Raw genomic sequence first — 12,995 nt, 5'->3', positions numbered from 1 at the left:
CACAGTTCGGAATTTAGATGCCCAAGGATTTATGGATATAGGCTACCAACATCTTTGTTAAGGACACAAGTTAATGGAAAAACCTTTCTAAATGGTTTTGTATTTTAGCCAATAACAAATAAAGGCCTCTCGATAGCGTAAAACAATTAAAAGGATTTATTTTCCTCTAATAACAAAATTAAACTTATGAAAGAAAGTCTAACTCTAACTTCTTGTAAGAAAACAAAAACAGTAACACCAGCTTTGACCAGATGGAATCATCAGCACAGTGGCTGGATCCATTTGCACTTAAGGGCCGCCGCGGTGACAGCCTCCTCTTGTGATTCCGCAAATCCCGCGCTTCCCTGGATGTCGATCTGGTCGTAGTCGAAGCGCAGGCTGCCCTCTTTGTCCTGCAGGAGCTGCTCCACCCCATGCCAGGCGATCATCACTCCGTTGTCGGAGCAGTAGCGTTTGGACGGCCGGAAGCTCCTCCATCCATACTGGGCGGCCAGGTGTGCGATATTAGCGTAGATGGCATCGTTATTGGCCACCCCGCCGGACATGACCAGTGTGGGCGGGGAGTCGCCAAAGAGCTCCTGCACCTGCGGCTGAAGGCAGTACTCGATGGCCCGCTGGGTGCGGTGCATCAGGTGCCGGCTGACGGCGCGCAGCAGACCGGCGCAGAAGTCGCCGTAGTTGCTGATGACTCCGTCCGGTGGCGTTCGCTCTAAGCGCTCGCGCCTCCGGATGGCGCGGAAGGAGTTGTTCTTGATGCCGGCAAAGCTGAAGTTACAGTTGCGCTGCTGGGCAAGTGGCAGCGGAAAGTCGTAGGCCTGCGGATCACTGGCCAGCTGGGCGGCGTGCTCGATGGCTCTGCCGCCGTTCCACAGACGATACTCGGGCAGGATGTGCAGGCGCAGTCGGCGTCCGATCTTGTCGAAGGCCTCGCCGGGCGCATCGTCCAGCGTTTGGCCAAGGAGGGTGAGGCGACCCGGTCCATGGACCACCACCAGCTGGCAGTGACCGCCGCTGGCCAGCAGGCAGAGAAACGGGAAGGGGATCTGCTCCGGATGCTCCATGCGGGCCTGCAAGGCATGCGCCTCCATGTGGTGGACGGGCAGCAGGGGCTTCTGCAGGCGACGGGCCAGATGCCGGGCGAAGCGCAGGCCCACCAGCAGGCTCAGTGGCAGTCCGGGACGCGTGGTCACCGCAATGGCCGCCAGCTCCTCCGGCTCCAGCTGAGCCTCCGCCAGGCAGCGCTCAAACGCGGACTCGATGCGGGCGCGATGCAGGTCCTGGGCCCTGGGTGGAATGATGCCGCCGTATCTGCAAAGGTATCTGGTCAATCTCTGATCCACTTCTGGAGGAGGGCGTCCCGGTACTCACCGCGTGTGGAACTCCTGCTGGGACTCCAGCACATTCGCCCTCACCCGGCCGGCGGTGTCCACAATGGCGATGCCCGTGTCGTCGCAGGAGGTCTCAATGCCCAGGACATAGCTGAGGCGGCGTCTGATCCCTTCTCCGAAAGCTTTTCCCACTGGAATTCCATTGCCGGCTAAACACCTGAGTGCATGCATAATAGGGTGGGTAAAACAACAAACAATCGAGGCTATCGATGGTTTTAAGTATCGATAGTATCGCTCAGGGGTTTCTGGTATTTTTGGAAAACAACATTATGTTGGTATATTTCTTAAACCACAACGGTATTTAAACTTTATTTTAATAATTTACCAATATTTTTTGAAAAATTGTATTTAAACTATTTAAAAAAGTTTCCAGACCTGTTTATTGAAGTATTTTAAAAAGCTATTAGCAAATATTTACTTTAAAAGTTCTAAGTTGTGATATCAAGGAAATAAAAACCTTACGCGATCCAAAACTTAAGCCCCAAACTTTCGTATAAAAAATGAATGACAAAAAAATGACCGTTAGCTTAGGGCAATAACTTTTGGTGATAATGCTATCTTTTCAGCTGAACAACTTAATAAATGCTGCTTGCCTTTAATGGTTGATTAAGGAATGGGAATAAGTACATGTATTAACCTCGACTAAATATTGTAAAAAGTGGTTATTTACAGTTGTCTTGTTATTGGTTTATTATTCTCAAATTGAATTTTGGACTTGTCTTTGTCGGTTACAACTAAATAATAAATAATATTGGTTTTAATCAGAAAATGCCACCCGCCGATTCGCAGGAAAGGTGGTCCATTCCGTTGGTTGTTTATCCGGAAATGCATCCACGTACACGTAACACCAAAACCAAAACCCACACGCACACGCACATACAGAAAGTTCCGGACTTGCACATTAGCCGGTCGTACAGAGATAGGATTCTTCTAAGTTAGTGGATATTAAATACATTTTGGCCTCTTAGCGCTCATAGTAGACGCGATAGTACAGTGTCTTGGAGCGCCAGATGCTGTAGCTGTTGTCAAACTTCAGCAAGTAGACGCCCTCGCCGGGATAGGAGTGGGAACCCACGTACACCTCATTGTAGCACTCCCGCCGGTAGATGGGCACGATAATGGAAATGGGTGCTTTGGGCGGGGCAGTTGGGTTGCTAACCGCACCGCGCTCCTGCGACAGCGAGCCCGACTCCAGGTCCTCGGTGGTGGATAGGTAGTCCTCGTCCACGCAGTCCTCATCCTCGTCGGAGTCGCTCACATGTACGGTCACCTCGTTGGTCACCGGCTTGGCCCACTCGAAGTAGATCCCAAAACCGATGTCGTAGCTGTCCGTGGCGAACTCCCAGAAGATGCACTTGCCGTTCATGTTGGTGGGCACACGGACCTGTGAATTGCAAGAATCAAGATCCTTGCTTTTCAAAGTAGCTGACATACAAACTCACCGTCACCGTGTCGCCGTGTCCGATGGTGATGACGCCGTCGCCATCGCCGGCAGACACTTCAGTCTTGAACTGTTCGATGTCGGGACGTGTCCAGATCTTTGCCGGGCAGATCATAACATAGTCGTCGTACTCTTCCTCGCCAAGCTGTTCATGCACGGTGCCCCCAGCCTGCTCGGCTTGACCTTGCTGCTCCACCTGCTCCTGCTGAGTCTCGATCTCACCGAGCTTTAGGCCCTCCATGGCGTTTGGCAAGTCTGTGCTGCTATTGTTGTTATTGCCAGGGGCATTGTCCTCCTGCTGGCCCTTTTCCTCTGCGTTCTGCATCTGAAGCTGATTCTGGTTCTGCAGATGGAGCTGCTGCATGTACTGGTGGTAATGCTCCCGCTGCAGCTGGTGAATAAGCACTGCCTGTTGCTCGGGATTGCCTGGGAACTGCTTCTCGGCGTACAGCTGTGAAAGGAGTAAGTGAAGGGTGAGTGACAAGGACACGAAACTGGAAACTGGGTCATGACCCCCATTCAATGGCAGGGAACCCAGCAATTAGCATGCATTATTGAGCACGACAACAGGTGCAAAGGGTCCAGAATGTCTGGTGGTGTCAAACAAAATCGATGGACTGTCTACCTTAAACTGCTGGTACGTCTGCTTGTTGAGGGCGTCCTGCAGCTGGCGGCGCTGCAGCTCCTCCTTGTAGCCCTCCTCGAGCAGTTCCTGCTGGGCGTTCTCCTGTCGTTCGCGCGCCTCCTTCTCCAGCTCCATGAGGCGCAGCTCCTTGCGCAGCGTCTCGTCGCGGTCCTGCCGCACGGCCTCGATGTACGGCCGAAAGGCGCTGCACATGGTGTCCAGCAGGTCGACGAACCCCTCCATCGCCTGCTCCCGGGTGATCTCCCCGAGGAGCTGCCAGTGCTGCTGGCGGTCGCGTCCGATCACATCGAGGACGCCCAGCGCGGGGGCCCGACTTGTGTTGAAGGGACCCAGGGCCGCCTGCTGCTTGAAGGCGATCAGCTTTAGGTTGTCCTCGTACGACAGGTGGATGGCCTTGCCGGAGTTCCCTGTGGGTGGAATAAGGGTGGTATTACCTGCTAGGAATGGCCGGGCAGCCGAGGTCGGTCACTTACTCTTGTAGAACGTGAATGCCAGGCGATAGAGCTCGGTGAGGGGAAAGCCCCACTTCTCCGCCGACGGTGCCGCCGTCGTGTCCGCCATCTGTGCCGCTCCGCTGCTGCTGCCGCTGCCGCCGCTCGTCCCGCTTGTCCCGCTCGCCATGCTGCCGTCGCTTGTGGTTTATTCCACGCCTGCTGGCCTGCAAACTTTTCGCACAAAACAAAACAAAATAATAGAATGAATTGTGACGTAGAGTTGTCGGACTATCGTTGGCACTATCGATACTATTGATGCACCATCGATGATTTGAAAACTGTCGATAATTTTGTCATCATACATAATAACGGTATTCTTAAACGGTCGAAACAAAAAAGTAAGGGGGCTCCCTTAATTTTTTCAAGTTCAGCTTGTTATTAGCTCTCTCTTAGACCTTCCTTCACTGCATGAAAACCCAATTTGTCGCCCTATTTATTTATTATTCTGGTATCACAGTAGTATCAAATAAAATTATGTAGAATATTTTTAGTTTAGCTTACTAAAAACTTTATACATTGTAAATCAATATTGTACATATTTTAAGTTCTGAGCAATTTGACAACTTATCGCAGCTACTTGAAAATTCAACTGGTACAATTTTCAATAGTTTAATTAATACCCAATATATACTTACATTGGCTTACTTCAAATATTATTGAGTTTTATCATTATAATTTTATTAACCAACCTCCATTGAATTATTAAAGAATATCCTTAATTTTCGAGCTATTTTCGATACCTCGAAATTATCGCCAGCTTATCATCTCTATTGTTGTGGCCGGAATTTGGATTTCACACGTGCCGTGGAATCTTGTTGTTTTCTGTGAATAGAATACCGAAAACCGACCTAACGATGGCCAGTACTCGGTTCTTCTTGGCTGATCTGCCGGACAGGACCGTGGAGGCGGATCTGCACAGCCTGTTCCAGGACTACGGCTATGTGGAGCATGTGGATCTGAAGCGGAAGGAGCAGGATGGGGCCACCAAGGTGATTGCCTTCGTCACCCTGCAAACGGACGATGCCCAGTACTGTGAGTTAGCCGGAAGGACAGCGAAAGAGGAATGAAACGAAGTAACCACAACTTAACTTTGCAGGCGTGAACGAACTGAAATGGCAGAAGCTGCATGGCGAGAAGCTGCGTGTGTCCCTGGCCAGGGAGTCCTTTCTGGACCGACTGAAGCGGGAGCGCGAGGAGAACGAGCGGCGGGAGCAGGGCGAGCCAGCCGACAGCGAGGTGTTCACGGAGAAATCCCAGCTATTGGCCCAGAGCAACCAAAACAAGCGCAGGGTTTTCGGCGAGGACGAGGAGATCGGCGACGACGAGGTTTCTGCGGATCTGCTGATCACCAAGAAGCGCGCCGCCCACTCTATTCAAAACGGCCGGGTAGGCAGTTGCTCAAGGAACCGCCTCAACTCCTTACTTATTCTAACCGCCTTTCTCTCTTCTTACAGATTGTCATACAGCAGGAGTTCGACGCTAAGCCGCTGCACGTCATCGAACAGCACCGCAAGCCAGCCAAACAGCAGCCGGACACCCAGGTCAGCCAGGCGGAGCAGAAGCGCAAGGAGTCGCTCAACAAGATGCGGCAGGGCCACCAGCAAAAGAAGTCCGCCATCCAGCAGGCGCTTTCTGCAATATCCGTGGACGGCGGCCAGGCCAAGAGGATCAAGTTCAGCGACGCCGAGGAAGAGGAGGAGGCCAAGCCCGCCCAGAAGTCCAAAAAGCAAAAACGCGATCTCTTCGAAGGCGACGAGGATGAGGAGGAGGAGGAGCAGGTCGTCCTGCCGCAGCACAAGGGCAAGAAGGGCGAGCGTCTGGTGGAGATGCAAAGCAAACAGAGCATAGATCCCCGCTTTCGTATCACATCCAATTTTGTCGACGAGGAGGAGGAGGAGGGAGCGGAAATAGAAGCCCCTGAAGATCAGAAAGAGCCGGAGGAAAGTGAGCGCAAGTGGCAGATGAACATTCTGGAGCAGGTTGTGGGGCATAAGATTGACAATAATGACGGCAAGCCGGCGAAGAGCAAGAAGATGCTGCGTTTCGATCCGGCCAAGGAGGACCATCAGAAGCTAATGCGCCAAAAGCAGCCCAAGGAGGAGGAGACTCCCAAGACCAAGACCAAGGACAAGGAGGTTAGCAAAAATCAAGATGTCCCAGCCCCCGTCTCGAAAACGGCCTTCTACATGGTCACCGACACTCTAAAAGATTCCCTGAACACCCGCGGCGGGGGTTTCAGCCTGCTGGACATGTTTGGCAGCGCCCCAAGCGAGGAGGTGGCCAAGCGCCAGGACCAATTGGAGAAGCTGGGCCAGGAGAAGATCCTGGTGGGCAAGGCGTCCGCCAGCAAGCTCGGCCTGGCCCCGCTCAATCCGTTTTCCTACGACTCCTCCGACAGCGAGGATGAAGCCAAACCACCCCAAGAGGAGCACGAACCGGAGGTTAGCAAGGAAAACCAGGCACAGCCAGTGAAGCAGTCCAAACAGAAGAAGAGCAAAATCAAACTGGAGTCCTTCTTCATACCCAAAAACGACCCTCGGCTCAAGGGTAAGGGCATCAATCAGTGATTTCATCTGCTGCTATCTAACTTATTGTTTTGTTTTTTACAGAGGGCGCCAAGTTCTTCAAGTCCACTAAGGCGGAGGTGGATCAGGCCGACTACGACCAAGTGAGGAATCGCCTGAAGCTGCTGATCAGCAACAAGATCGCCAAGACCAAGAAGAACCTGCCCAGCAAGAACATCAAAGAGTACCGGAATAAAAAGGCAAAGCGCTAATACCCTTGGGCTGATTCGTAGTTTCAACTCTACGGACTTTAGTTTTAGGCTTTTACCTCTGTAAAATAAACCACATTTGTTTTTTTTTTTCTTTAATCGTACATGTATTGATCTAGATTACAAAAAAAAATGAAATGATTGTGCTTAAGTTGCTGCACAAATGCATTTGAGCCCCGTTGCAGCTCCAACTAGATTATCGTAGCGATGTGAATCCTGCTTTGTGCTGAGATTCATTTGGCATCCGTAGGTGGGATTCCGCCTAACTAAAAGCTAATTTAAAAGATTTAAAAATATTGCTGCAACAATAATTGCGGTGCTCAGCATTCCATTAAGTTTATCTCGTCCGCTAAGCACGTTCGTTGGCTCTCTAAGTAAAAATGGCAATCTCAATAAAAATTCGAGACGTGGCTCTTCTTTGGCACTGTGTCCTCATCCGGAGGGATTATATGTAGGTAGGTAGAAGTCTTAAGTAGATCTAGCAAGCGACCGTATGTTAAAGTAGTGGGTATTCTACGTCTGCCTGACCTCGGCCCGTTCCTCTTCGCCAGCCTTTGGGACGACGACGGCCGACTTGTCCGCGACCTGGGCATCCTCACCGCTGCTATCGCCGTCGTCGGGCACCTCAATGGTGGTGCTAATCTGGTCCCCGCCGGTGGGCATGGAGCTGCTGCCACTGGGTGGTGGCGCAATGCCAGTGTTGCGTTCCAAACTGGACTGTTGCTCTGCTGCTGGTGGTGGCGGTGGTGGCGCTGCGAACTGAGCTTCTGGGGGCGGTGAAAAGGCACAGGGACCAGCGGCCGTTGGCGTCCTCTTCTCCTCCCTGACCACCGCCACTGGGAACGACGCCAGTGTCCGTCTTACGGCCAGCGTTTCAATGGCCACCACCGTGCGCTCCAGCAGGTTCATCAGCCGATCCTCGCGCGCATCCATTCGCTTGAGGAACTCCTCGTCGCGCTTCTCGCGACGCTTTAGATACTCAATCAGCTCGTAGTTGGTGCTGTCGCCATCCGTGGAGGTGGACATCTTGCGCTTCTTCTTCAGCGTGGTGGACGAGGAGCAGTCGGACAGGTTGTCCGTGTCGACAATCACGTCGGGGTGCAGTATATTCGGATCCAGGCCCGGCGAATAGTAGTTCTGTGCCCTGTGAGAGCAAGGATTTGGTCAGTGGGGAACGGGAACACCTTCTGGGCGTCGGAGCACTCACCCATTGTAGTTCGTCTGCATCAGCTGGATGTCATCCGGGTTGAACTCGCCCTCCGAAAGGGGCTCCGACCTGTGGGTAACAAAAGGGTGTACAAATCTTAGAAATTATGTTATCAATGGATCAATTAAAATATAAGAAGAACTGCAAGGCGTTATTACAAAAAACTATATATATCATATATATTTTAGATATGATTTTTACGGTTCCAAAACATATTTTTTACATATGTAGCTTATATCTTCAACATTCGCCACAGGAAGTCGCTAAAAAGTAGGCAATTGATTTTCATGAACTTGGTTTCGGGTACTTCAAGGCTTAAATCCTTATTTTTTTTAACTTGTTATAAGAATTTGAAGACAATGCGTTCTTACTCGAAATATATAATACCAACAGACCCTACAAGTTTAATTTTAATTAACTAGCTCATGAACTAAAATAAAAAAAACATGTTTACATCAAACATACATAGATAGTGTAGTTCGTTAACTAAGGGTTGTCATAAAATGCAGAATACTTAAAGATCGAGCAACTTGATTTAAATTCTCACTTTTATTACTTGTAAGGACAACTTAAAACATTTTATTGGTAAAAGAGAGGATCCAATATCTAATTTCTAGCTCTTCGAGAAGAGAATAAAAACATGGAATATTTTTACACCCATGAATACGTTAAAAAACTGATACTCTAAAATGAAAGCTCAGAAAAAGCTAGTTGTTCGTTCACTAAATAACTACGGTTTGTCCTTAAAGTTCTGGAGAAATCCAGGTGTGCCTTGGCTACATCTCCACACTACTCACTTCATGGATATGTTATTTTCATGGTGGTTGTTGTTCTGGTGATGCATGTTGAGGGCTCCATTGCAGTCCTTTTCAAAGTCGGGTCCTTCGCCGCTGTCATCCATTGGACCATGCCCCAAGCCAAGTGGGTGGCCGTGTCCCATTCCATGGAGGTGGTTTTTAAATGCTGGACGCTGTGACTCATCCTCGTCGTCGTCCTCGGGCGTCATCTGCACGCCGCCAACATTGGCCATCTGAAGCTCGTGCCGTTTCTGGGCGGCGACGGCGGCAGCGGCGGCTGCTGCAGTTGCGGCCGCCACATGCATCTGGAGGGGATTCTCGTCGAAGACGCCACCACCGCCGGACAGGCCGGATACGCCGGATGCGGATCCGCCCACCGGGCAGGCCACCTCGTTCAGCTGCGCCTCCACAAAGTGATTGGGCAGGAATCGCTCCAGTTTGCTCCCGCTCTGCGAGGAGTCCGTGGAGTGGGCGTGCGAATGGCTCTGGCCACTCTGGCTGAGGCTCTGCAGGAGGCTGTGCTGGTGCGGGGTGAGATTGTCCTTGTTGAGCAGCACACCCAGCTCGGCCGCCTGCCGCCGGCGCTGGTAGTAGGACAGCTCGTTGTGGTTCTTGGAGATCAGGGCCAGGCGCTTGCCATTCGAGCCCCAGCATTCGCCGCGCTGCTCCTCGATCTCCTTGAAGAGGAACATGTACGGCCAATTGCGGCGCACATGGCGTTCGGGATTCTTCTTCAGCTGCGTGTAGATCTTCTTGAGATTCTCGTACCGATTGCAGCACTGCTTGGCCGTACGCTTACGGGTGCTGAAGCGGTTGAGCACCTCGGCCACCATCTCCCACACGCTGGCATGGTTCTTCCGGTTCGACTGGAATGCGCTCTGGATGCGCTCCGACTTGACGATGTTCAGCAGGGCCACCGATTCCGGCACATTGAAGTACGACTCCGGGGTGCGCGGCGCCCGCTGGTGGTGGTAGCTGCTGGTCACCGGCGGGGGATTCTTCGTCTCCTGCGGGGATCAAGGATACAGGTTATAATAACATAACGATCGGATAAAGAAAAAGTCGTTCATATAAAAGCCCCCAAAAATTTTTAAATGAATAAAAAAGGTTCTCGACAGACAGAATTTCTTTTATAACTGTGATATTATAGATATTTTAGGTTTAAACAAGAAATAAAGCGAACACTGGTGTATATACTCTTCCATTTTAAACCATATTAGGCCATAACAATTAAACGTATAGTAGAAAATCGGATAGTTCCATTGCATTATGTTTTTCATAGGATTTTGTTAAAAAATGCTTGACCCCAGATAAGAAGAGAAAATGATTAAGTACAACGAAGCTATAATTTGTTTTCCATTAACTTTAGCATTATTCCTATGGGAGCTATAAAATAAGGCCCATTCCAACTTATGCTGCCTGCAATATAAATAAGATTTTGGTGGAAAGTTTCATTCTCATCATACTCTCGCCCCAAATTTTTCCTTTTGGTATTCTTAATGCATGACATAAAGAAAAAGTTAAAAAGAAAATAGTTTTGGACCGTGCGCCATGCCTTTTAAGGCTTTTAGGCATATTTTATATTCGTCTAGATGCCGTAGACTTTATTTTTAACTTTGACAGTTTGTTTGTAATACCCTAAACCATTATTTAACACTCTATAACTTTTATATGCAAATTGCATTATGCTAACATAGCCCTTGATCTTTAAAATTATAATATGTACATTGCACATATGTATGTTTATACTTTATACTATAAAGTTTACAGAGTTTCACTGCGTTCCAAACTTCTGTCAGAAATCATAAACACGATGATACTATTAAACATCATAAAAACTGACATGATATTTTCAGAATGTGTGACTAAGATATACCTTTCAGAATTCTAACTTAACAGAATCTGACACAGAGCTCTAGAAAGATGTTCCTTTCTGTTGTTGAATTATGTTAATAAGGACGTTTCACAAAGGAAAAGAACTAACAAAATAACAAATTTTTGGCTAAATTGTTTCCATGACATAATAATATTTTGGTTTACATGACATCTGTTGTACATATTCGTGAGATTTTGGACCTCCTACAATCTTATAAATCAATCAAAAAAACCACTGAAGACGATATCGATATGATTTCAGCAAGATATGTAACTCCCTGTTTACATTTGATAAAGTTTGTTTTAAGAATCGCAGATTTGCTAACGAATGTATTTTGGTAAATGACCAATATATACACATTGTTCATATGTGTGCAGTCTGTAGAGTATATTAATATACAGCCATTGACAACTTATTAGAATAAACAGTATTAAAATATTTTAAACAATTAACTGACTATAATAAGTTGTAATAGCGTTTATGAAACAAACAAAACTGTAACTTTTTAAGTTGAATCCTCCGATTCTTTTTATATAAATAGGTTGCAGATTTCTAAAGATAATGTAAATATTTCATGGAATGAGCCTGTTTTATTTAAAAGATATTTCTCACTTTCAGCCGGTTCTCGTGGGATTAAAAAGATTTACCTAGTTTCTTAGGGAATGGAAGTGCTATTGTGATTTTCACCAGAACTGTTTGTGTATCATGCTGTTGGTAAAAACTCATTCATTCCGTGCTACATTTTTCGAAACATTCCCCCAGCAGAGATGACTAAGCGCCGCGAGAACTGTTTTGCAGATTTTCGAAGATAGTCACTGCCGCAGATAATCCATGCAACGGCTTTGGCATTCCGATCGGATCCTCAAGCACTTCCGAATCTTGAGATCTCTGTTATTTTTTTTTTTTTGTGAGACCCATGGCTCTACTGCTCTGGAAGCTGATCTCCCAGTTGCTTACCATTGGGGAATTTTGTTCTGTCAGCAGCTTAATGGATGCCCCGATTCTGCTGAGAAGGCGCAACGCTGGGATCGGGGTCTTGTCTTTCTTCTCTTCGCTTCTCCGCTGCCGATTCAGATTCTTCCGAGTGCTTCAATGGCGGATTCTCCTGCTCTTGCGGCTCCTCTGTTCGTTGCTGTTCTTCTTGTTACAGATGCTGCGGACTGGCGGCGTTTGCATTTCAAATGTATCTAACTATTGTGAACGCAACGTAACCCTTGCAACACTTATTGGGTATGTCTATAAAAAAAAAAAAAATCAACATATGTTAAGAAAAACCGATCACAACAAGAACAACGATTTTGTGAGACACAGCAAAAAAAAAAACCGAAACAAAAACAAAATGAAAATCGGAATAAACGAATGAAGGCGATTTTTGTACTTGTTCTTTGTTGTTTTTGGCGTTACTCGCATTTGGTTGTTGACAACAAACCGACATCGACTATTAATATTTAGAAGTTAACCTTTTAGCCTCAGACGGCGGCTCATCGGCTACGGCAACGTCGACAAAAACACGCGAAATAAAAAGAAAACAAAAAATAAAACACAAACGCGAGACAAAATAAAAAAAAAACAAAAATGAAATCTAAAAAAGAGCAAATCACAAATCACAAATAACGGAATCAGATGCACATGTGCCCTGCGTTCACACTCACGAATATCCGAGCGGACATTTACAGTTAGTGCGGTCACAACTTTCCACCAAAGTAAAGCTCTTTTCTTTTTTGTTGCATTTCACGTCCCTGTTCTCTTCTTCTTTCCGCAGATCCTCCTTTCTTCGCGCTCTCACTCACACACACATGCCACGCACGACTCTCTTTCACTCTCTCTCTGTCTCTCTCTCTGTCTCTCTTCTCACGCACTAGAAGCTTTCGCTGACCTGCATTTGCACTGAGAGAAATGAAAGAGCAATACGCGCGATTCGCTTTCGCCGGACAACGCGATTACCGTTTACCGTTTCTCCGTAGTCCGCCGTCCTGAGATTCCAACTAACCAACTAAAACTAACCAATCCAAACAACAACGAAACTGAAACTGAACTTTTTGTTTGCGATCCCGTTGCCCGATACTAACGGCAGTGGCACACACACACACACACACGCACACAGGGGCCCGAGCTCTCACACAGGCACACTCATACATATACACATAGACCGCTACGATCGTTAGGCGGACGATCGCTCCTCGGCGCACGGAACATAACGGAACGAAACGGAACGGGACTGCTCCGCTCTAACCTGGTAGATTGCGGCGGAGAGGCGATGGCTATGGCGATGCCGATGCCTTCTGGGGTGCACATGTGTTCCGAGCACACACACACACACACACACACACCCATCCACTTTGGGTATATAAATATACACGAATATGTAAATTC

The 12,995-nt window shown here is 48.1% G+C and overlaps 4 protein-coding genes across 7 annotated transcripts; 1 reads left to right on the top strand and 3 right to left on the bottom strand.

Annotated features, from left to right (window-relative positions):
• Positions 1-133: 133 nt before the first annotated feature.
• Positions 134-1,590, bottom strand: LOC119556271 (probable tRNA N6-adenosine threonylcarbamoyltransferase, mitochondrial). Its single transcript, XM_037868321.1, has 2 exons — positions 1,369-1,590; positions 134-1,308 (listed from the first exon to the last, which is right to left on the bottom strand). The coding sequence occupies exons 1-2, from the start codon at positions 1,557-1,559 to the stop codon at positions 261-263; spliced, it is 1,239 nt and encodes a 412-aa protein (XP_037724249.1). The 5' UTR covers positions 1,560-1,590; the 3' UTR covers positions 134-260.
• Positions 1,591-2,053: 463 nt separating this feature from the next.
• On the bottom strand, positions 2,054-4,205 carry LOC119556270 (Golgi resident protein GCP60). Its single transcript, XM_037868320.1, has 4 exons — positions 3,949-4,205; positions 3,455-3,882; positions 2,831-3,280; positions 2,054-2,772 (listed from the first exon to the last, which is right to left on the bottom strand). The coding sequence occupies exons 1-4, from the start codon at positions 4,094-4,096 to the stop codon at positions 2,353-2,355; spliced, it is 1,446 nt and encodes a 481-aa protein (XP_037724248.1). The 5' UTR covers positions 4,097-4,205; the 3' UTR covers positions 2,054-2,352.
• A 538-nt stretch (positions 4,206-4,743) lies between these two features.
• Positions 4,744-6,846, top strand: LOC119558149 (probable RNA-binding protein CG14230). Its single transcript, XM_037871384.1, has 4 exons — positions 4,744-5,001; positions 5,066-5,355; positions 5,424-6,516; positions 6,579-6,846. The coding sequence occupies exons 1-4, from the start codon at positions 4,824-4,826 to the stop codon at positions 6,743-6,745; spliced, it is 1,728 nt and encodes a 575-aa protein (XP_037727312.1). The 5' UTR covers positions 4,744-4,823; the 3' UTR covers positions 6,746-6,846.
• Positions 6,847-6,848: 2 nt separating this feature from the next.
• LOC119558150 lies at positions 6,849-12,656 on the bottom strand. 4 transcript variants are annotated; one of them, XM_037871385.1, is made up of 5 exons: positions 12,574-12,656; positions 11,580-11,858; positions 8,747-9,753; positions 7,950-8,018; positions 6,849-7,886 (listed from the first exon to the last, which is right to left on the bottom strand). In XM_037871385.1, the coding sequence occupies exons 2-5, from the start codon at positions 11,580-11,582 to the stop codon at positions 7,256-7,258; spliced, it is 1,710 nt and encodes a 569-aa protein (XP_037727313.1). In that variant the 5' UTR covers positions 11,583-11,858; positions 12,574-12,656; the 3' UTR covers positions 6,849-7,255. The 4 variants fall into 4 exon arrangements, with proteins under 4 accessions (XP_037727313.1, XP_037727315.1, XP_037727314.1 ...); XM_037871387.1 differs by having other exon boundaries at positions 12,567-12,646; XM_037871386.1 differs by having other exon boundaries at positions 12,275-12,618.
• Positions 12,657-12,995: the final 339 nt, after the last annotated feature.

This window comes from Drosophila subpulchrella, chromosome X (assembly GCF_014743375.2).
Source record: "Drosophila subpulchrella strain 33 F10 #4 breed RU33 chromosome X, RU_Dsub_v1.1 Primary Assembly, whole genome shotgun sequence".
Classification (NCBI taxonomy): domain Eukaryota; kingdom Metazoa; phylum Arthropoda; class Insecta; order Diptera; family Drosophilidae; genus Drosophila; species Drosophila subpulchrella.
Note: the sequence above shows the minus strand (reverse complement) of the source record. Positions and strands in the feature narration are given on the sequence as shown.